This window comes from Saccostrea echinata, unplaced genomic scaffold (assembly GCF_033153115.1).
Source record: "Saccostrea echinata isolate AGI-Se365-2 ecotype Australia unplaced genomic scaffold, CSIRO_AGI_Sech_v1 ptg000032l, whole genome shotgun sequence".
In the NCBI taxonomy this organism is placed as follows: Eukaryota; Metazoa; Mollusca; class Bivalvia; order Ostreida; family Ostreidae; genus Saccostrea; species Saccostrea echinata.
Window position 1 is genome coordinate 8,090,001 of NW_026889781.1, and position 25,694 is coordinate 8,115,694.

The 25,694-nt window shown below is 33.2% G+C and overlaps 1 protein-coding gene across 8 annotated transcripts in view; it reads left to right on the top strand.

Moving 5' to 3' along the window:
- LOC133198023 (tight junction protein ZO-1-like) overlaps positions 1 to 6,487 on the top strand; it is a 70,626-nt gene extending 64,139 nt beyond the window's left edge. For 7 of the 8 annotated variants that reach the window (XM_061334173.1, XM_061334175.1, XM_061334177.1 and 4 more), the window contains 5 exons: positions 370 to 549; positions 1,823 to 1,923; positions 2,169 to 2,279; positions 2,827 to 2,970; positions 3,551 to 6,487. In XM_061334173.1, the coding sequence (XP_061190157.1) occupies positions 370 to 549; positions 1,823 to 1,923; positions 2,169 to 2,279; positions 2,827 to 2,970; positions 3,551 to 3,654 (640 nt within the window). In that variant the 3' untranslated portion in view covers positions 3,655 to 6,487. The remainder of the gene's footprint in view (positions 1 to 369; positions 550 to 1,822; positions 1,924 to 2,168; positions 2,280 to 2,826; positions 2,971 to 3,550) is intronic. The other variant, XM_061334174.1, reaches the window with a different exon arrangement.
- Positions 6,488 to 25,694: the final 19,207 nt, after the last annotated feature.

Consider the following 25,694-nt stretch of genomic DNA (forward strand, 5'->3'; position numbering starts at 1 on the left):
CACAATAGGTATTACAAGGGGGGGGGGATCTGGTAAAGAACAGCATGGCCAAAGTTACTCAGGTGAGCGATGTGGCCCATGGGCCTCTTGTTTTCTGGTAGATAATCAATTAAATATCATAGAACATGTAGAAAACAGCCATTACAAATTTTCACAAGACTTAGAATTTCTCAGAAAATTTCCGATGTTTAGCAAAAGTCAATAATTTTTTTTAATGTGTTGTATGGTAAATTGTGGCCATATAAATATTTATGAGTAAGAGGGTACTCCTGAATGAAAAATAGTATTTTGTTGAATAACGAAATCACGAATGTTGATTATCAGTTGACTTGTATCTATCTTTTGGTTTGGTCTTTTCTCTTTCTATAGTGTCACACTTTCTTCTGATACTAACAACACTACGGCACCGCTAGACTCTACCTCGGCAAAGTCGACCGAGGAGGGTGCACAAAGGTCAGAGGAAACTGACCCCGCGACCAGCGATAATGCGGCGAATGGTGAAAGGTCAAATGCAGAGCAAGTCTCTGCTTCCAATACCTTTCTTGTTCGGTAAGAGAAATCTGTTCTCCCATAAGTTAACATAATCTTCACCACAATTTAAAAGAAAAAAAAAAAAATTGAAAAAAATATTTTCAGCTAGCTGTTTGCTTTACTGAAGTTATGTGTAACTTTGCAAGTTTTGTAATATTCTTTTGCATGAATCTACTGGTATATGAATGTTGTAAGTTACTTTTTGTGGAGTAGCTAGGGTAGAATTGTTCTTCTTCTCTCAAAGATCTTAATTGACTATTAAGGAGGCTGGGGGGTCAACAAATTAACCATCAGATATAACTTAATTCTTTAGATATGATATCTTAAGCTGTCAACTATCATTTGGCAAACAAAAATTTCATACATTTTAGTTTTAAAATTTGATCATTTTTGTATATCTTTATATGGAGCTCTTCTTCTAAAGGAGATCAATATATTCTGAAAATGGCCACAACCACCCAGCCCTCTTAATGTAATATTAAGTAGGAAAGAAGGATTTTAATGGCATGGATCAGAGAAGGAGTTTAAAACAAAGTCTCATTTCCATACGAAATTCAATGCTTTTCCTATTTTTTCCAAAAAAATCATTGACATTCTTTTCTCTCCTGTATCTACATTGGAGGCAATAGATTATAATATTGATTTTCTTTTACAGTTATTTTCTTAGGTTTACCAATTTTGATGTAAGGTTTATGAATTACACTCCACTGCCTCCTACTGTTCTGATCTAAATATAAACACAATTATCTGATGAATATGTTAATTATCTGGTGAATATGTTAATCATCTGATGAATATGTTAATTATCTGGTGAATATGTTAATCATCTGATGAATATGTTAATTATCTGACAGCATCATATGAAATATAACCAGTATTTAACAATAAATACATGTAAAAATTGAATTTAATCCAGATTTATATAATTTATGTAATAGAATAGCTTTAAATGAAAATTTTGTTTAATGTTTGTTAATAATTTACCAAGTAGTTGATGCTTTTATAGCATTTATAAAACTAATAGTATATCATCCATATTTGAATTGAGTGTATTTTTCTGTAAATGATAAGTATATTAAAATAGTAATATTTTGATCAACTCATTATTTAGGAATTTAAATATACCCTTAATTTTTTTTTTCATATTATAAGCATCATTTATGTTAAAAAAAAAAAAGGGAAACCTGAATCAGTTTTGTTAAAATCATTTTTTGTATGACCCATTATTATGTTAAAAAATGTGATGTTTTCAAGTAGATGTGTTATTGAAAATATTGTCCATTTTCTTCAGACCTGACACTGGACAGCTGATAGAGGGAAACCACACGGTGGTGGCCACCGCTAGAGGTGTGTTTGACCATCAGGGAGGAGTGCTGGAATCCCCAGAAACAGGTAAAAATTAAAATACTTTGAAAAAGAGTTTTAATAGAAAAAAATATTATCAGTTTTTTAATGCATGAATTTAAGTGCAAATCAATTGGTATTTGATAAAGGTTATAGAGACAGCTAGTTTATTGTAATTTTAAATTATATCATAGTTTGTTGTTTAGAAGTATGTTTTTGAAGAGAAGAAAGATGAAAAATAATATTACATGGAGATGAAGAATTTTATCTATGTTATTCTTTATCCTTTTCAGGTGTTAGCATAGTCATTCCAAAAGCTGCAATTCCAGAGGGTGTAACGCAGGAAATTTACTTCAAAGTTTGCAAGGATAACAATATTCTCCCTCCTTTGGACAAAGATAAGGGTAAGCATCTCATTTCAAATACAGAAAAAGTCTTCTACTTTGTAATATGAGAGAGAGATAGAGAGGGTTGCTTTTAGCAACAGAAAAAGATATACAGTTGGAAAACAAAAAATCCTTAAAAGATAGTAGTAATTTCTCCAAATAAATAATAATTTTCTCATAGGATCATATTTTGGCTTTAAAAAAACAAAGCAAAATAAGTAAAATTTTACTACATTTTTGGGAATACATGTTTTGTAATGTTTAAGAGGTCATTTTGTTGGATGTTCTGATGTTAAGCCTATTTTACAAGCAATTTGCTCAGTATATCCGGTATATACCTGATTTTAGTGGAACTGACATATTTTTAGCAAGTTTTTCACAAATTCATTTTTTTAATAGGTTTTTGCATTAAACCAAAATAACTGTATATATTTTTGAAAGAAATTTTCAGGATGTACATATTTTTGATATAAACTGTATTTCACAAACATTTTTTCAGTCATTAAACTATTTTAAGATGCACGTGGCCTTCTGACAGACATTATAATTTTGGTGTCTTTTCCAGGAGAAACTCTTCTTAGTCCTCTAGTCATGTGTGGGCCACACGGCCTTAAGTTCCTTCAGCCAGTGGAACTACGCCTTCCTCATTGTGCCTCTGTTAACCCTGACAGCTGGTCATTTGCCCTTAAATCCAGCGATTCTCCAACAGGTTATATATTTTACATGTACAGTAAAGCTCCATTAAAAAGAACTCTCTTATAAGGAGATTGATATGAATCCTGGGGAAGACTTTGCACTATGATTCTTAAGGTTCATAAACCCTCTGCTTACTCATATGAAATGTTGCTTTAACTCCTATGATTTTCCAAAGAAAAGTATTTTATAAGTAAAATAAAATCAATCATAGCATATCTTGCAGAGCAGAATTAGACAAAAAAAAGACATTTCAACTTGGCAAATTTATAAAAGAATAATGGACATTTATGTCATTAAGAGTTATCTCTCCTATCAGCAGCATGATCAGAGTATCCATGAACCTTATTTGAATATTAAGAATCTTTGGTAAAAAGGACGAAGTTTGTAGTCCTAAGTACATCTTTATAACTGAAGTTTACTGTATAGATTCTTTGATTTTATCTCTATTATTTTGCATTAACTTTATGGGTGTGATCAGGAATTAAAAAAAAAAATCCTAAGAAATGTCATACTCTTAATTGCTTAGTTTACTGGTAAGTTGTTCATTTGAGGAGGGTAATGAAAACTTAAAGACACATCATCTCGTTTTGTAGGTCATCCCACACAATGGCAGAACATGACACTGGCTGGGATGGATGGAGTGGCGCAGGGCCGTGTAGGAAGGAATAGCGTGTCCGTACTTGTGGACCACTTCTGAGGAACCTTATCCTCCTTGTATCAAAACCTGAAAAACCACTCACTCAATTTGACTTCAGGATAGTTCATAGTGGGAAGGCTATGAAAAAAAGCACATGGCTATTTTCTGGGATTCTTCATTCAGATGGACTTCTCTGATTATAGTGCTTTTTGCTCTGGGTTGTGACATTTGGAGGTTGTGATCAACATTTAAATGAAAAACTTTTCAGTTGAATTCATGCTGGGATTATTGTGGACCATAAAAAAAACATTGAACAAAAGTTTGACATTGCACAATGAAAAAAAAATTCAAATGAAATGCAAGTCATGCAAGAAAAAAACTCCAAAAGAAAATGAAACACAGCAATGCTTTTTTTGGTTCAGAATGCAGTGTTAGTTATTGCTTAGTACATGTGCTGTATATTCCTATATTCAATTTTATTTTGAAAACAAAAGCATTTCAGAACTGAAAGTTGTAATGCATGATTTTTTTTTAAATTCCTGTTGCCATTACATGTGTAAGTAAAGCTTGAGGTCAGAATTGAAACACAAAGAACTCTTTATTATACAAAGAAAAATATTTGTCAAAAATGGCTATGAAAGGTCCTGCTACATATAGAAGGTTGTTTTTCTGAAAGTTTTGTTTATGCTTGAAAGGTTAGTTATAAATATTGTGATATTCTTGAATTTGTTTATTTTTTATAAAAGAGTTACATGTACATTATTTTTAAGATTCATGTTTAAGGAATAGTTTAAGCAAACTAAATATTGAACAGTTTCTTATTGTTTATGTTTTCCAGTATTTTGTTTTTTAAAAAAAGTACCAATTGAAACATGAAAACAAGTTATTACCTGGATTTGTGAATTTATAATGATTGTGCTCCTATTTTTTGTGAAATATTCAGTATTGGTGTATATATTTTATGCCACGTAAAGAGTGTGTATTCAGTGACAAAAGATCGTATTCAACAAACGCACATGTATAATTGCATACACAATCATATATTAGTTTCCACACTAAATGATATTTTGCTTCAAATTTTGCAATATTAACCTGGAATTTTTTTTAAAAAAAATTTGCAATATTTCATGGAGATTATAGCGTTTCCAACACTGTTCATTAAAACAATGCAAATTTAAAATACATGCAGAGGCACGTTTTAATAATTTTTCATCAAGAAAAGAGAGATGGATTTTTACGAAAATTTCAATACCTGATGCAATCAAACTAGAATGCACATTTTAAAAATTCATATACTGTAACAGTATATATACACGTGTATAAACAAAAATGGCAAGGAAAGAATTTTCTAATTTATACCCGATTTCGAAGAAAATTCCATTATATAATATTTGCTTGCCATATCGTTACAATTTGACATCACATCTTAAAAATCTAAATTAAAAAAAGTACGTGTTCATGCCTTTTTGTAATTTAAGGATTTCTTTTTGTCCATTTGTGAGCAGAATTGAAGAACATTTTGAACATAGGTAAAAAATTTCCCTCAAACTGTCAGTTTTGTATTTAAACATCATTTATTCCTTTTCTTTTTAGGGCTGTTTTTTTTTTCTTCCATGATGCGTGATCTTTGTTTGAAAGACTTAATGTTCAAAATGGTGCATTATTCTTGAAAAAAGTATATATCTTTAGCAATTTAGTACCATGCACAAAGACCCTATTGAAATCAAATACAGAATGCCAGTAATAAATGGTTGTGAAAATATCTACTAGATTTAAGTGATTTTACTGTGATATTTTAACTACAATAAGCCGGCCATCAAGTGTTTTTGTAATGCCTCTATACAAGCCATGTGTTGTGAGAATTTATGGTACATCAAGTCCGAATGATATTCTGTTTACTTCATTGAAAACATTTGTGGAGTTTTGAACCTCATTATTCATAAAAGTTTATTTGGGTAGAAAATAATCATATATTATTAATGTGTAGCAACATCATATCTTTGACCATTTTGAGAAATCAAAGCACAATGTATATGAAAATTAATTCATTTCCATTTACTAAGGAAAATGCATTTTAAGTTTTAAGTCCATCACACAAAAACAAAGAATACTCAAAATGACATGCATCTTTTAATCATTTTCTTTTTGGAACTATGGTGTTTATGCAAAATTTTATGGAATTAGAGTGAAAAAATATATTCTTGATGACAACAAGAGTAGCATTTTTGGCATAGGGTGGATTAGCAACAACCTACTTTTGACTTAATTATTAACAGATTTTATGTCATATTTTATTTTTAAAAATTCTGAAAGTGGGGAGGAGAATGCCCCCCCCCCCCCCCTTCTACCACCTGTATTATTATTCAGTTTTATTGTTTGTGAAATGTTGACTTTGATGTATTAACTTTATTTTAATAAAAACTGTTCTTTTGATTAGGTTTACATATAATTTTCCCATATAACAATGTCCACTTGTATATTAAATAAGTTAATGCACATTTTATTACCGAGATGTGCTTTATAAATGATGTTAATGTACTGTATGTTGCAGAATTAGAAGAGATTTTATTTGTCAGAAATGTTGTTCCATAGTTTATATATAGTTGTGCTACAGGTAGAACCCATTTAGTTGTATCATCCAAACATTAAAAAAATCATACCCTATTTCATGCACAGATATTTTTCTCATCATTTTTTGTTCAATTTGTGTTGAGATTTTACATTCATTGTTTAAGACACATGCATAGAACAAATACAGCATTTTATTAACTTTGAATTTAACCTTGTATGACATTTTCATCATTGACTTCATGTATATCATGCACTATTGGTCTTCCATAGAAACCAAGATGCTTCGTTGAGAGAAAATATTTAAAAAAATTATTACATTTCATCTTTGTTTATTTATTTTTAATACAGTAAGGCCAACTTTAAAATAATGTTTGTTTGCTTTCTACCGACTCAGAATGAAAAATTGGGGTCGGTATGTAGATGACATTTTTTTTCCCCCAGAAAATTTAAGTTCAGTGTTGAATTTACAAAATCTATTTTCCAGAATGCATAAAAATTATAGTAATCTGGAGATTAAAAAAAAGTTTAGATCCGTGCCACTTTGAGCCATTTGGTCGAGAGAGGGCAACCAAACAATTTTTTAAAGATGGCCTAACTGATCTGATTGCTAATTTTCAAAATCAAGGAAATAAACTAAAGTTCTATGATGTTTATACTCTACATAATAAACAACCTGATTAAAGTAAGATCTTTTGATCTGCTCACTTAGATCGCTAGATTAAATGTTTACAAATTAAATTGAACCTCCCTCTGATAGTGACAGGCAAATCAGGTTAATACAAAAACAGACTGTGAGTCGTTGTTGTCGTCGTTGTTGTCGTTGTCATTGTAAACTTTTCACAATTTCATCTCTCCAGAATTACTGGGCCAATTTCAACCAAACTTGGCACAGAGTATCCTTGGGTAAAGGGAATTCAAGATTTTTCAAATGAAGGGCCACGCCCTCTTCCAAGGGGAGATAATTATAAATTATTGAAAAATTATGGCATCTTTAAAAAATCTTCTCAAGAAGCACTGGGCCAGGAAAGATGAAACTCGTGTGGAATCATCCTCAGGTAGCGTAGATTCAAAATTATTCAAATCATGACCCCCGGGGGTAGGGTGTGGCCACAATGGACAATTAAAGTTTTACATAGGAATATATAGGAAAAATCTTTTAAAATCTTCTTCTCAAAAACAGCGAAGCTATGATTGGTCATATTTATATGGAAGCATCCTCAGGTGGTGTAGATTCAAGTTTGTTCAAATCATGACCCCATAGGGAAGGGTAGGGCCACAGTGGACGATCAAAGTTTTACAAAGGAGTATATAGGAATTTTTTTAAAAAATATTTTCAAGAACAGCAAAGCCATGATTGGTCTTATTTATATGGAAGCATCCTCAGGTGGTGTAGATTCAGGTTTGTTCAAATCATGACGCCCAAGGGTAGGGTGGGGCCTCAATTTAAGTTCAAACTTGGAGGGAAAAAGCTACAGTTACCGATAGTCAAAGAAATATGTAAGCATCCTTAGTTAGTGTAGATTCAATTTTCAAATCATACCCCCCCCCCCCCCTTTAAGGGTAGGTCGAGACCACTTATGCATTAAAGCTTTTCAATACTGAACTGAATTGCTGCTCAGGTGATCGATGTGGCCCATGGGCCTCTTGTTTAAAATGCTATTCTTAATAAAGTTTTTCCTTTGAATTGATGCTATTCATGTTTCAGATAATGTAATTTTCCGGATTATAATTAAAGAAAAAAACATTATTATTTTTTTAATCTAATTGTAAATAAAGCTTCCCTTGCACTCTGATGAAAAATTGAAAAAAAGAAAGAAGAAAAAGAAAAACGAGAAATAACAAATAACAAACAAATTGGAGAAAAAAAAAATATGCTTAGTAAAACCTCTTTCAATGAAGGGGATTGTTCCGATCGTTTTCTCTTTTGTTTTTGGCAACAACAGCAACAACAAAAGTAAATTCGCATGTGATGGTTCGACTACTACGTATATTTCAACACAGAAAGAGAGAGGGGACAGCCGTCTTTGAATTGAAAAAAGTATACAATAAATATAAATGAAATATATGGCAAATGACTATTCTCATTAAAAAAAATATAGGCGCACCCCTTCTCTCTCTCCCCCCCCCCCATGCACCCCCGGTACTACGTACTGTAATACAATTTTTAACATCGCCCTTCTCCTCACAAACTCATGCAAGTTCCATGTCCGTTCTTATCGCACGTTCAAGTTCAGTGTTGCATTTTAATTTTTTTTCATTGAACAAATTCTTCGCTACGAAAGCCCATTGAGCTCATTTTCGTAAGTAAAAAAAATATATTTTTCGCGTTATAACGCGAAACTTTCGCGAATAAACGCGTAATTTTTGCGTTATAACTCGAAACTTTCGCGAATAAACGCGAAACTTTCGCGTTATAACGCGAAATAATATATTTATAGTCATGTTACTCAGGAACCTGTGATCTTGACTGACAGATAAAAACATGAACGCAGAGGGGGACTTCTATGGATTTATAAATAACATTTCTTCAGAAGATGTAAATGAGAATTGATGCGAGAAATGGATAGATTAGTGTTGATTTTGCATTTAATCTCAAAACCTTACTAATTAATTAAATGAATATTCCTTTAAAGATTTTCTTGTTTTTCACTTGTTGAATCCAAGAAATTCTTTAGACTAATTTTTTTCTCAGAAAGATCTCCACTCGTTGCTTTCTTTGAATAAATTGTCAATGTTTTCGTAATTAAGTAATGGTATGACAAAGTGGTGCAACTTTAAAATACAATGTTGTATTTCTACATTGAGCCTATTGGAGATGAATCATTTGATACGAATATTTGTCATCCAATTTTCACATTAGGTTACTCATGTGATGTGACACAATTGTTCCGTGAAATATACAAATTTACCTCATTGTTGTCAATTTTCTGAGATCTTTTATTTCAAATTCTATAGAGAGTGTTCAATCTAATTAAAACTAGACTTGTATTTTCGCTCCTCTACTATACGCTTCAACACTTGTATTGAACAGCATTGAGAAAGACAAAATGTGACGACAAAACAGATTTAGAAAGAAGAGAGACACATTCAATGGCGAGAAAACATAAAATTTCAGCTTGTGATAATCCAAGTTCAAAATAGTCTTTCGTTTTTCATTGTAATGAATAAACTAGATCATTAAAAAGTAAAACAAACTGTAGACTTATGCAAATGTCTCTGTTTTACAGGGAAAGTTTCGCGTTATAACGCGAAAGTTACGCGTTTATTCGCGAAAGTTTCGAGTTTATTTGCGAAAGTTACTCGTTTATTCGCGAAAGTTTCGCGTTATAACGCGAAAGTTACGCGTTTATTTGCGAAAGTTTCGCGATTAATCGCGCAAGTTTCGCGTTATAAAGCGAAAAATATTTTTTTTACCTACGAAAATGAGCTCAATGGGCTTTCGTACTTAGCAACTTTTAAACATTTTCTTTTTTAATTCTTCTGCCTCAACACCATACCCATGTATTTTTCATGATTTTCAATTAACAGGAAATGCAAATTAAAGTTACAGAAAACACACATGCGTGTACATGTGTACCTATGAAAACGAATAAATAATTACATGTACAATTTCATTGCACCTTTCAGAGAGAGAGAGAGAGAGAGAGAGAGAGAGAGAGAGAGAGAGAGAGAATAGGTACAAGTAGTTAATAAACAGATTAGATATAATATTTTACACAGTTTAGTTTGAATTGTTTTGAATACCTTACATTGTTATAATTATTTATCTGCTCCGTATTGTCCCCCCCCCCCCCCCCCCCCCGATGTTCTCAAGAGCTGATATTTTAAGTTAAAATTGTAAAAAAAAAAATAAAAAATAAAATATATGGAAATAACGAACAGTATTCAAGCTCAAAAGTCCATTAAGCAATACAAATCAGGAGCAGAGCAAACACGGAGCTCTAAAGCATCAGAGTCGGGGTCAGGTGTTATGGAGGAGTGAGCATCCCATGCCGACCGGTCACACCCGCCGTGTGCTCCTTGCCATGATCGGGAAATAACGGAAAAATCCGTCGACAATTCAGTGTGTAAATAATGGCCTAACAATTGGTATGAAAAAGACAGTCAGCATTTGACTTAGTGAAAGATTGTATTTGCTGACAAGGTCATTGTATCGACCATAGAACTTACGAAATGATGACTTTAAATGAGACTGCCGATCTTCTTGTTTCATCAACTAGCTTGTTTGTCAATAACCTACCTCGTTTTAGAAATTGGTCATACGTAGAGCATGCTCTTGCGTATCGAATCAGCTGAGAGATATAAACCCCGTATGCAGGTGATATAGGTATATATAGCTGCATAAGTAAAGGAAATTGACGACTGAAAAGTTAAAGTCATCACGTTTATTATAAAACTTTATTGTTAGATTACCATTATCGTCTTTTTCTAGTAAAATATCCAAATATGTATGAAACAAATGTGACAGACTCTGTAGTATTTTTTAATTCAAGCTCACCGGGATATATCGTATCGACATAAGAATGGAAATAACCATTGGTGATTGATCATACGTCGTCGATATATCTAAATGTCGAGTTGGAGGCCACAGCAAGTGTTTTCTACTTCTCGTGTATAAGATTTTAAACACATTCTGCTTCATATGAATACAAAAATATATAATATATGAATACAAAAATATTCGTAATAACGCGGCGCAATTGGTACCAATGGAAATTCCAATAGATTGTTGAAAGACCTGGTCTCCAAAAACTACATAGATATTGTGAATAAGAATCTTTTTAACATCAACTTCAGAGTACTTGTGTGTACAATCAGAATGTTTTTTTAACAAAATAATTTTTCAAATGACCAATGACAAGGTAAATAAATTTACGAGTTCCATTTTTATTGAAAAAGCAGCTGTCTATGATGTCAAAAAAGCCTGGACTTTAATTTATCTTGGGGAATGGGAAAAAAGTCTTGGTTTTAGTCTTTCTGGCGTGAGTATGTATGCGTGTGTTTTATATAATCCCTTTTAAAAATCATATTTATATTATGAATATTAGTTGCTGTCGTAGAAATCTTTATATTTATTTAAAGGCCGAGTATTCGGACACTCGGAACGGAATTGCACCGCACCAAGAACCCGTTAAAAAAATCGTGTATTTTTTACTCGACCCTGAATGATGTCGAGTATTGTAACAACTGAATGGGCTTCGTTCATATTAAATTTTGTGTAATGCAAGTCGATAATAGATAAATAAACAAGAAGGTTTTATTACAGAAATTAAACAAATTATATGAATTTTTAATTTCAGTCACTTAATTTATCTACTAACGGAGGGCGATTTACCTTTTGTGGTTGATCTACACTTGACCATCTATTAATCAAAAATGCATTTTCTGACGCATCATCTACTTCTTTGCAGTAAAGGGTGCATGAAATCGAAAACGAAAGACTACGGAAGATGCTAAAAATGTGTTTTGGATTCTAGGGGTGCATGGGTGAATTTCCCGAGTTATTAAATGTCTATGTAAAAACACCGACCCTCCTCCTTCAGGAAATTAAATACAGAGCCCTCTTAAAACGGTAAGAGGGAGAGGGTCATGTACTTGAAGACCACCCCCAACCCCTTTACAGGAAATAGGTTTTTTCCAGGTTTTCGCAAGTTGTTTACTTATTTTGTTTTGGTTTTGTTGTTGTTGTTTGTTATTTTGCTTTGCTTGCTTTAAAAACCCATAGTCTGACATGTGGAACCCCCCCCCCCCCCCCAATCTAGAAAAAAAAGTCCTGGATCCACCCCTGATTCCTGAGAATACAAGGGCAGGTCGGTGTTCGAGGAGAGAGGAGCACCGTTTAAAGGTTTTTGGTCACTTTTTACGAATTTACACTGAATTATTCATTGTATGGAGTTAAAATGAACTGCAGACACCTGTACACGTTAAATTAAGTATGCGCGTCCCAAACGCTTCATTGCGTTATGAAATAAAAATGTTGTATAACGCTTTGATATTGAGATTTTTAAGCAAAAATTTATATGCGTATTTTTTACATGTATTCTACTGAACGAAATTAAAACTTAAAAGGGTTGAGGTAAGACTCGCACAATTAACTATCTGGAGAAAAGAATGGAGGCAAAAAAGGACTTATATTCTCGACTATCAATTTTCAAAGTTCCTTAGTAGAAAAAAATATTTCAAAAAATGTGTTTTCAGTAATGTCTTTGACATATTTGGTTCCATTTTTATATATGTATGGCTTAAGTTATAGATAGAATTTTTTAAAGTTGTTTTAACGTATGTGGATTCAGGAAAAAAACCCTAACAGGATCCAAACTTTAACTAGAACGGGAGATTTTCCTCGCCTTGTAAGCCCTCAATTATTAGAATTGTGCGAGTACATAAAGCAGGTGCGAAATAAATTTGGCATCTTACGTCATGAATACAACGTGAACGCGCATTTTTTAATAACGTCACTATTGCTGTAACATCATGTAGGTATGACATTACTTTTTTGGCAATTCAAACATTTACGTTGCCAGCGATTTAAATTTGCTTTTCTTAAAATACAATTTAATACTATTTTAAATATTTAAAACATTATTTTATGTTTACAAATTTAAGAAAAATGTATGAAAAACTAAGCTCGGGAAACAATTGTCTTTAGTATATATATATTATTATAACAGTAACTTGATCCGAAGAGTCGTATCACGTCGCGTTGACAGGCGCTTCGCGTTTCGTTTGATCTGATGATCCGCGCCTGTCAACGAGACGTGATACGGCTCTTCGGATCAAGTTACTGTTATAATGATAAATTTATTATATACCCCTTACAACTAACAAGATATGGTTTTAAAAACTTCTGAGATCAATTATTTAATATTTTTCCATTAACGTAGGTCGCGGGGTTGCTGACGTCATTTAAACTGGGTACGCAATTTTTATAGTTTGGGCGACTTTCTTGTGCACATTTGATTATGACGTCACAATGAAAAAGAAATTTCAGTACATCATTATCTAGCTATAACTTTTGTTGGAATTGGTAATTTATTGTTATATTATTTAAGGCACAACTTATCACAAATAATGAAGGCTTTTTACGTTTTGAATAGTCGATACAATATTTAGATATAACTTTTGTTGGAAATGGTAGTTTAATGTAATATTATTTATAGAACAAACTGAAGTTATCAAATATAATGAAGGCTTATTACGATTCGAATCCAACACTGGAAGTATTAGAAAGCGTTTCATTATGTGTTATCAATCGCATCCCGGAGAGCTCGGAATTTTCGGCTTGTCGGAAAGGTCAGCGAAATTGCGATTGATTAGATATCACATGGTATCGCGAAACGATATGGGCACAAGTTTCAACGGACATCTTTTCCTTTGAACATATTTGAATAAACTGAATTAACAGTTTGTTTGATTAATAAAGAAATCATTATATAAACAATCGCAAATACACCTATTACATTAAAAGTTTAACCTTTATTTTTAAAAAGGTCATATGAAAGCAGATAGACGTGAATTAAAACTATTTTAATTTGTTTTTCTGCTCTGTATACCGGTTCGATATTCACGACGTCAAGCGTGACGTCGCGATATTTTAAGACGTAGTTCTTAAAAATGTTAAATTTTGCGATATATAAGCAATTATCTACATTTAAATTACGAGAAAACAAACCCGAAGACATATTATTTTTTTCACATAGATTTATTTCAAATCAATTCTATTTTAAGATACCAAAGGGGGGACAATTTCGTCTGCACCATTTAAAAGTTAATGATATTTTTTGAAAAAAAATCTTGACTGAAAACGAGCCGAAATCGACGTTTTTCCTATATAATTCAATACAGTAACGTCGAAAATGTTACTACAACAATGGCATCTTTAGGATTTAATTACATAAAAACGATGCAGACGAATTTTATAAAATTTTCAGAGAATGTAAAACAAAGATAAAGGAGTCATATAACAAATTTTCATGGTATGTTTTCGGACACTTTTAAAAGGCCTGCAAACCCGCGACCTACGTTAAACAAAGCATTCTGTCAAGAGACTTTTTGATGCGCAAGAAAAATAACGTCATGTTTCTGTGTACTACGTCATCAATTTCAGAGAGGGCTGATACGGATTCAGAAAACCACAGTGTGGTGATCCGGAAAGTCGGATCACACCGTCACGTGATTGTACAAAATCTACAGTAAAATTGAGTGATACACTGTTGGGTATATAATAAATTGGCATATTGTAGAGGGCCCTGGTGACGGGGTTAGTGTTCATTGGAAGTATAATGTACACGGATGTTTCAAACTTACTGAAAACTTAATTGTGACGTAATACGTCTACGTTATATGGTATATAATTAGGGCCTAGCTTAACATATTTGTAACGTAACAGTTACGTTACGTCATAGATTCAACGTAATTAAAAAACGGTCACAGTATGTAATTCAAATGGAAATCTGGTAAGACAGCAAAAAGGTTAAGAAGAACTGGTGAGTTAAATACAAAGTAATGGAGCTTGAGACTCAGGAACAAACAGCTGATAGAAACAGTACTGGTATGTATTCTAGGTCTTAATTAAGTTTTGTTTGTTTCTATTCCCCTTTGCAAATCTGACTTGAAAAAAAAATGCCCGAACTCAAACAATTTTATGACTGATCCAGTGAAAATAATACCTTTATTTTTCCGTGGTAAAAAAAATCTGATCTTTAATACCGAACAAAGAAATAATTATGCATTTTCCATTTAATTAACTCAGAAAGGCGTATAAGGGAACAAAATTATGATTTACAACCTATACAAATAGTCCTTTTAAAATCTTCTTTACTTCTGAATTTCTAGGATACAATCTGCAATACATACTTTGCAAAAGTTGTTTCCTTTTGCGGGGTCAAGCAAAAGGTCAAAAGGGAAAACAGCAACGTTTCTTCTTTACACTACCAAACATTTGGGCACGCTGCGAGAAATTCACTGTGATTAAAAATTTTCCTTTCAATGTATGGCTATCCCCATCCTGGGGCAATCAAAATACAAGGTTCAATGAACATGACAAAGTCACAAACGTAAAAGTTTCAAAGGCCAATGTGGGAATTCTGTGGGTTATCCCCAAAGATGGCGGCCAAGGGATATAACTTTTGAAAAGTGTGGATTCAACTATTCATTGAAAAGAAGGGAACTGCTAAAGTGTAGTTCAAAATAATATTTTGTTTGGCATCAATTATACAATTTAGATTCCTGTCAGTAGATGATCTTGAAACCTATGCCTTCATGTAAACTGATTTTTATGCCTCTTGTGTAATTTATTAGAAGATCGTTATTAGGCCCAAGGTTAAGTATTAAAATCGTGCCCCCCCCCCCCCCCCCCCCCAGAAAACGTCAGATATTTCGGACAAGGCCCGAGGGTATCTCTTTCTAACAGATAACTTTGTTTCCGAATGAAATAAAGTTCTCGCATATAATTTATGATATGCAGTAAAAAAATTCTTTACAGTTAATATAACCAGTAAATGAACTCCCCTTTATCCCTTACTGTAGAAGAAACAAAGTGATATATTGGTTGCTGGCATTGCCACTGACTTTAATTTGTCTGCAATATTTTTTCCGAATATAATATGATATACAGTAAATAAATGTTCTTCATAGTTTTCATAAGCAGTAAATAAATTCCCTTTGTACCCTTACAGCGGAAGAAATTTGGCGTTTTGCCAAAGTGATAGGGGGCAGTGTGTTGGTTGGCGGCCTTGCCGTGGCAGCGGTACCACTGACTTTGTCTGCATAGGTTTCTCCAGTGGCGGTATCGTGAGAGGGACACCGGCTGCCCGAATGATGCCTATGGAAGTGATTGCTAGGGGCGGCGGGGTGGCGGCGGGCGGTCTGGTACCTACGCTACAGAGTATAGGTGCTGTTGGACTATCTGATGCTGCAAAAACTGTCATTGGCACAGTAGCAGAGGGATTGTATGCCCTATTCAATGGAAGAAAGAACCCATCAGAAGGTACAATAAACACGTAACAGAAATAAAGGGGCCTCTGTAAAAAATAATGCAGTGTTAAATAAAAATTGTATATGAGAATGCAAGCATGCTCATATAGTGTGCTTTGAAATATCTTTAATTCATGGCCCACTAGGGCGGAACAACAATTTATTAAATTGTAAATTATACAAATTCATAAAGAATGAGGGCGCATTTGATTGGCATCCTGTAGGAATCTCGAGTCGCGCCGTCTTTGCCGCTTCCCACCTTAAAACACCGTTGTATCAAAGAGATAAATCATCTCGTATTAAATTCGTCAAATTCGCCATGCAACATAAGACGAAAGGGGTGAAAATAAAAATGTGCAACAATTTTCTTACACAGTAAATATTTTGACAACACATCCTCAGGTTTCTGTTCTATATGTAGACTAATAACATGCGACTTTTTTCAGACACAGAAAATCAGAGCAGAGAGAATGTAATACAACATGAAGGAAACCGATGTAAGATATGTATGGATCGTGAAATGAATGCTATGTTTAAGCACTGTGGCCATTTGTGTGCCTGTCAACAGTGTGCTACTCGGCTGAGTAGATGCCCACTCTGTAAGCAGAAAGTAGAAGTAATCTACATAGTTGTACAGAAAAAAGGCTATAAACTTATACTGAAGAAAATCTTCAAATTGTATAACTGAAAGACATTTCACACGAAAGTGTTTATTGTCTAATTGCCGTATCTGATTCATTTACTATTTGTTTATTGCCAGAACCATGTAAGTAAGCCTTATATTTTAAAATCCTAATTATTTTTCTGTTCAAGTAATATTATTTGCTATATTATATGATATATTAAAAAAAACTTTTTATCATATATTTATAGAAAAAGGGTTTTTTTGGTGATGTTGATCTGTTTCATATTCAAACTTATCAGTCAAAAACATTTCACTGATATTTTAAGCTTCTTCGAATGCTATGATGTGACCAATTTCCTTACACAGTATTAATGGTTAGAGGTTAGAGGAAAAAACACCTTTAAATTAATTGTCTGATTGTAGAATAAAATATGGATATAACAAACCTTTCGTTATGCTTTGTACTTATCATGAATGAATAGGTATTATAATAATAACTAGAGCAAAGCTCGTTGCAAAGTAACGAGTAGGTCTTCCGTCTGATTTTCAGTATCACTGCCTGTAAGAATGGTTATTGAAGGTGAGCCATTCATCGTGAAGAGGTACACAAGACCAAAAATGATGTCTATCTGTGTTAAGTATATTTTTATAACTGAAATCTACACTAATAAATTCATGACACCTTCCGGGTTGACTGGAAGTGACGCCAAGCGACATAAAATGAGGTTGGTAGTCTTGGCTGACGTTAATCATTTCATTTTATGTCAATATCTGCAAAAATAGGTCACTTTTGGCGACTTCCTGTTTAACCAGAAGTGGATAAAAGTGGATATTCGATAGAAAATACGGTTGGACGTCCTCTGTGACATTAATAATTCAATTCCATGCCAATATCCTTGAAAAAAAGCAATTTTTGACTACTTCCTGTTTGGTCGGAAGGACCTCATTTGACGTCTATTGACGTACTCACTGGCTGCCTCTTGTCATTTTAAACAATTTTGATTCTTTGATGGATGATAAATTCTCAATACTTTCAGATATCAAGAAGAAGCTTTCGACCCCTCAAGTCAATCTCAGTTGCTTGTTTACACTTTAACTTGTATGTGCTATAAAGGTCAGACATAAAGCATGTAGTAACTATACATAATATATAAATTATTGTGCTGATCTAGATTGATTAAAGCCACGCAAACCCATAAATAAACTTCGGCTGTGTATCATGGTAATTAATATTGGTTTATTTTATGAGTCAAACTTTATTGTAGAAGTCATGTGGAGTAGCCCGAAACCGTCGATCTGCTGCTGGATTTAGTTATGTCTTGGAATCTATCCCACTTTAAACAAGATATTACTTGTACATCAGCTAGGACATTATGTTTACCGAGAAGACAATGTGCCTTAAACTGTATGTACATGTGTATTGTTTAAGATGTCAAGCAAGAGTGGTCTGAAAATGAATAACATGACGCTATCAGATGATGATGAGTGTTTGTTATCCCCTCGAAACGGAGTTGGCGGGGATATTGTAATGTGCTTGTGTGTGTGTTAGTTTGTCCTTGTGCAAAACGGAGGTGACGTAATTTGCATCGGAATCGATGTCGAATTCTTTCTTGAATTTGCGAGGGGATGCTCTGCTTTGCAGCGCCCTTGTTAATAAAGTGACCACAGTGCGGATTAATCAATTTATGCATATTAAAAGTCATACCCTGTCCCATACACATACATTTTTCTCTTCATATTTTGTTCATTCTGTGCTGATATTTTTATTTACAGTTATCATGAATAAGAAACATTCATAATATGAGTGTCATTTTATTAACTAGGCATTTAACCTTGTATGATGTATACAAATTTCATCATCCACTTCATGTATATCGTGCACTTTTTGTCTTCCATAGAAACCAAGATGCTTCGTTGAGAGAAAATATAATTAAAAACATTACGACATTCCACCTTTGTTATATTATATAATATTATTCATATATTATTATTTCCCATGCATTTAAACGTGTATATAAACACTAATAAAATAGTTGTAATTGATTATTCATATGTACATCTTTTAGAACGAGACAGTAAATGAAAAAAATCTTGCGATTTTACACTATATATACAACAATTTACAATGTAAATAATTAACAAAGTAAATACAAGAAACCTCCTAGTTTCCTGGATTTAAAGGTAACACTTCTGCGAAATAGTAAGGAAAGTTCCTTTGTTCCTTTAATGAGAGACACACGTATGAGGCATGACTGTGACGTCATCTACTGCAATGTCACTCATTGTCACTCATGCTCCCTCTAACATCTAACATCGAAATTTATTTGAGTAGTGTATTGAAAATGAGAGAGAGAGAGAGAGAGAGAGAGAGAGAGAGAGAGAGAGAGAGAGAGAGAGAGAGAGAGAGGAGAGAGAGAGAATTTAAGCGAGTTTCTGGATCCAAATGAATATATACCTCGGTTTATACGTTCTCATCCGAAAGACCGGTCTCACGTCCCAAAGTGGGATACGAACCCGCGACATAAGGATCAACTCCTTATTCCTAGAGCAGACGCTCTAACCACTGCGCCACGCGGGCGACCCAAACGGTACAAATGACACAACTTCGGTAAAGGATTTTGCATATAATAGAAGGTCACCAGCTTCTTGATGTCCAGGAGAAAACTGAAGATTTTTTTACGAATGCATTAATTTGGGATAATTTTGACCACACCCATCAGTACCTATAGAGGCATGAGACCATTGAATTGACCCCTCCTCCCCCCCCCCCATTTACCAATAGATGCTATAAAACAAAATTGTTTGAAATCGGTTCGAACACAGAAGGATCTGAATATGTTATGATGTTAACGACCGACAGAAAAAAAATATCGGACGACGCACTAGGAGGATAAAAAACGGATAACAAAAAGTCACCTGAGGGATTTAGGTGATCTACATGTTTTTTTAATCACATTTTGTGTACAAACAAACTAATTTAAAGTAAATTAATTAAATTGAAATTAAGGATGATCTGGCCCCAGGATCATGAAACATCTTAAGCTTAAGTCAAAATATTTATGTTTTACTAAAATGTTGTAGAAGTCAAGCAGACCAAAATTAAAATACTTTTCAATATTGCCTTACAAAAGTGTTGTTATCTGCACATTTTGAGATAAATTCAAAAATTAATGAGCATTTTACAAGTATGTTTCATGATCCTGGGGCCTGATCTTCTTTTAACAATTCGTACTTTTCTTTATCAAAACTTTGTATAAGGCAACGGTAATCTCAACCAACTTTTGAGTATAGCTCTACATTTTCTTACTTTTCAATTAACTTAAGTGTAGCTAAATTTGTCAAAACGTGTTATGTTATATTTCTAAATCTAATTCAAGACAGCTGTTGTGGATTAGGAAGAAAATTCTATACAAACTGAAATAAAATTATTTTGTTAATTGTGGAAAGATTATTTTTATCGCAATTCGATTATGGCTGTTTTAAATGGCAGAAGAGGTTTGTATAAAAGTAAATGTGATGGGAAATCTTTAAGAAATAACCTATAAAAATGGACCCGATTAGACCTTTTCAAAAGTAAATTTTACTAATAGTAATATAAAAATCCAAACATGCTTGTAATATATGTATCAGTACATAAAATTATAATTTTATATACACCTGACCAAACAATCTTAAGTTTCTTCCATGCTTCCATTTCTTTAAAATATTAATTACTTGTTGACAAGAAATGATGAGTGAAATTACACTTAAATCATATTTAAGGAAAAAAAAATGAATTTATTGATGATGATTAAAGTTGATTTGCCTATGTGACAAATCTCTGATATAATTATTTCTTTTTAATCCTCTTTAGCGGGATAGACATATAACATATGTCTGAGTATGTGTTCGTAAAACTGTGTAAAGAAGTGGGGACATCAATGGAAGTTGTAGCCCGGAGAGATATTATGGATATTCAATATTCGAGGTGCTGAAGAATAAAATAAGGACATGTCATGATGCCGTTGTAATGGGAAGTGGAAGCTACAAAGAAGGATTTATGCTGGAGGGATCAGATATAGACGGTATGATGTGGCCAAAAGATAAGACTGTGATATGGGAACTATCTCAGGCTTTCTGTTACAACATACACAGAAAAACACTGAATCTCTCTGACTGTTCTGATAGTCCACCAGGTTAAACTTTGTTATATATTTTGTCAGCAAAACTGAGCAGGACTATCCTGAGAGATTGTGTAGGAAGGAATATATCGAGTTCTGAATACAGACAGAGCTTGCATTATGTCTCGAAATTGATTATGCCCAATGTCTTACCTCTGATTTTTGGCCCCCGTCTGCCTCCTAATGGATAAAAAGAAGTCACACATGGACTCCGTCTCGTATTGCTAATGATATAATAAATAGCGGATGTCACTTGGTAACAATTGGACATAAACTAGGAAGGCATGAACACCATGAATGGAGAATTTCTTTCTCTCTGGCAGAACAAGAACTTGTGCATGCAATTGACCACTGCCAGTTCTTAACTCACGGTTTCCTTAAATTGTTTTAAATAGAATAATTAACAAAGGATTACGTGACGATGATAAGTTACTATATGTTCCTACCACACAAAGACTGCGGTTTTCTTGGCGATTCAACAACATATAATACCCCACTGGTGTCCACAAAATCTCCTGAAGTGTTCTTGGGCCTGTTTTAAACTCATCCTCAAATGGGTGTATGAGGGGGTCTGTCCCAACTTTTTCATTCCAAGTAACAACATGTTTATTAGTAATATTTATGGTGAAGCCCAAAACGTTTATTTATGAGGCTGTATGAGCTTTATACAAAAGGTATAAAATGGCTGCTTGACACTCTCTCCATTATGTCATTAAAGCATGTTTAGACATCCTTCGTATATATATGCATGTATAGATATTCATCGTAATCCGAGGCTCTCCATCAGTACAGATGAAGATACCCTGATTTCTGAGACTGATTTTGATGTCAAACTATTTAATGAAATTAACAGCAATAAATCACTCACTACGTGCCATAGACCTACAAAGCTGCATGTTGTATCTAGTTGCAATAGAACAGAAGATAAATTCAACCCTGACACAGTATCAGCTCATTGCTCTACAGACTCTGTCTTCCAGAAACTCTCTTTTATATTACATATGAATACTTGTACACAAGAAAACAAACTGAAATACAGAGCTGACAAAATTTTCTGTCACATTCCGAAATTTGCAGCGAAGTTTGGTTGTATTTCCGACATGTTGTACATAGCCATGTATTATTATAAGACATATAGACACATGGAAGCATTAGCTATTATAGAGATGATAAAGGTCAAGCTTTCTCAGTCATATGTAATGCAGTAATTTTAATGTCGATGCAAAAATGTTTATTGAGTCTCTAAAAGGACAGTCCTGGGCTAAAAAGAAGAGACAAGCTGTAGCATGGAATATTAGTCTTAGCAATGAAATGCAATATATCTGAACTGATACCGGAACAAATATCTACAGGTAGTCAACAACACGGTGCGGCTTTTACTGTTATACATGCTAGAAATCTTCTGCTACAGATGCATAGACACGAGAAGAGCACAAACAACTCTTAATGAATTACAGACCCTAGTTCATTATGGCCAGAGGCAGTATATACCTTTAGGTGTCTATAACATATCATGGCATATTTTGGGGATTTGTAAACAAATGACAGGGAACTTTCGGGATGCTCTATACTCATACCAGCAATCTCTCAGAGAGGATCAACTCCACAGTATACAAACTGCTATAGAAATGAGAATGCAGGCAATTTGGTAATGGAATAATTGAATTAGGTAAATGCCAGACACTTGTAAAAGAACTTCACCTGCAAGAGTTTATACACTAAGTTGTTCATACCTTGTATTTTCTGACTGCTTTAAAAAGATTCAGTTTTTCCGCGTGTATCATTGGATGGAGTAAAACACTGTAATATTGCTGATGTTAGACAGATGTTCTCTGAATGCTTACATTATAAACTTTTTTAAAATAACATGAAGAAGTTAATTGTTTAGCTTATTTTGTGTTTTTATTTGTAATTTTTATTGCATTGAAAAGGAAGTAACATACCAAATTGAAAGAGACTATTTTTGTTTACACCATGATAGTCTTCAAGAATAACCACAAAATAAATGATGTTACATGATATTTTTGTGCCAAAGTTTATTGAAATTAAACTAAAACAAATGGAGGAGTGGAGTATCGAACGAATTCCGTTTTTAGTAACGACGGCAATATCCTAATAGAAATCAAGAACCAGTAAAGAAATTATGTACCATACTGTATTTTACGAATGTACAAAGTTTTAAAGTAATCGGTTCAAAACTCTAGAAGGGGAAGCTTTGAACAAGAGGCCCATGGGTCTTGATTGTAACATGGATCTCTTTTGAATACATATAACTTGAAACAAACAAGTATAAACAGATCTCTCAAAAGTCTGGGAAAATTTATACACTGATTCTCTAAGAATAGTCTCAATTAGCTTTGAATATAAAATACTTAAATGAATATAACATTTCAAAGAATTTTTGTTTTCTGAAAGTCATATAAGCCATTGTTGATTGTTGATTAAAATACAACATTTGTTTGTGGTAACTTCAGCGGTTGTCTTAGAAGAAAATAACATTTTACAGCAGAAATCAATATGTTCATTACTGGCGGCGACTTTGTGTAGTTTTTATTTTGAATTGAAAGGAAGCTTGAAATCATTTACTGATAATTTTCAAAATTACATCGTTAAAATTTGAGCTATGTTCTCCAAATAACACATCCATTACACATATGCATCACACACATTTAAAAAAAATAATATGATTATCGAATTTTAATGTCGCCGCCAAACAAATATTTTCCAATTTGTATATACTGAATGAGCTGTTCTGCTGTAATGTCACAACGCAACATGATTAAGTTATTGTTGCGTAGACACAGGAATGCGTCTATAGATTCTATATATATGATTTATGGTACTTGTTTACATTACCTTACACTGCTTAACAACAAAATTGTAACATGCTATTATAATATTGGAAAGGTATATATGTTTTTGGTTTTTTGGTTGAGTGTTTCAATAAGTTGAGTGTTTCGATAAAGCTTTCTCAAGCAGTAAGCATTTGAATTAATCAACTGATTAAATGGTGGAAAGAAGGGTGGGGGTCTCCATAAATCAAATGTTTACTCTTGGATAAATTATAGCTTCATTTTTTTTTTCAATGCAATACTTTGAGCAAGAACACAGAAAGGAATATTCAATACTTTGAAATAAGCATTTCCCCTTTTTTTGCAAGAACACATTATTTGCTTATCTTTATGCGATATTTTTAATTGCCTTTTTACCTACATTTTGTAACCACCGGTAGATTATAAGGGAAATGTTTCCCTTGTGATTTTTTTGGATTATGTGCAGTTCCTTGACCTGCCTAATACAGAAGCAAATAATGAAGCTTGCTGGGGAATATTGTTTTTATTTTGCTTATTATCAGATTAGAAAATCTTGTTAAAATAAAAAGGCAATAATTCCTTTCAAAATTATGTCAATTATTTTTACTATTGATAAAATAATAGACGCCACATTCCTTTAACAAATATGCTTCATCTGTTTCGTAATTGTTCATAGATAGTAATTTTTTAATTTCTTTCTTTTTAAACTGTAGTCCATCAACATCACCTATATGTAAATATCCTAGTGTAAATGTAGCTTTCTAACTGTATTGATTTCGATAGACGTCATCAAAACAACATAAAGTATGCAATTCTAATTGTGATTTAAAAAAAAAAAAACTACACACTTTCATACTTCAAATGATATATCAAAATGATTGTTTCAATTCAAATAATTAATTTTCATTTCCACAGGCTGATACAACGCTATAAATTGAGAAAACGTGTATAATGTAGGTTTTTGCAATTGCTATCAAGCGCGCAAGAGATTATCAAAGTGTCGTATATAAAATGATTCCGAACGTCTACTACTTCATTATGTTGCTGACGCCAAGCAATGGAAAATCAAAAATAATGATGGATACCTTTCAGAATGTTGCGGTCCTTTTGCAATGTTAAATTCTCGTAAACAGAAAAAGTAGCAGTTTCAATATACTAGTTGCACGCCCAGGTTCAATACAAAGCAATAAATCTAGGGGAAATGATCTGCTGACGTAACCCATTTTGAAGGCAAGGTAAGTAATTTTGATAATATTTACATCCACTGAATATTATCTCCTTTATTTCTTAAGAAAACGATTGCAGTTTATCAGTCCGTTAACACCACAAAGCATAGCACCTCTACAGATTTCCGGGGCAGTGGCTCTTCCATCAATGAAACGTACAATGACGTGCATAGAAATAATATACTATTTCATCTATTAAATCCTATATTAAATGAATATATACACAAATATAAGTATAAACAATTAAATGTCTTTCTTTCTTTGTTAGTACGGGAATAAACGTTGCAGCTATTGCAGAAAAAAATTACATAACCCGCTTACGCGGGTTATGCAACCCGCTTACGCGGGTTATGCATTTTTCCTGCAACAGCTGCAACATCAATTCCCGTACTAACAACCAAAGAAAGCATTTTATTGTTTAAATATAATTCAACGTGGAGACTTTGGTACCGCAGGATAGGACGTTTTCCTAGAAGATCCATGTTTAGAAGTGGAAACAATTTTTAAAGATAGTGCATTTAAAAAACTGATCAACCTATCACAGTCTTAGCTCTCGGAAAACAGATTCCAAAATTTTGGTTATAGCTAGAAAGCTTACTAGAATCATTCATACTGCTTTTTTACTCGCTAAATGTGTAGGAATAAATCAAAATATCAATTTGATAGGTATACTCTATTGTATTAATATACTACCAACGTAGCACAACCTGGGGTTGGGACGTCACTTGGG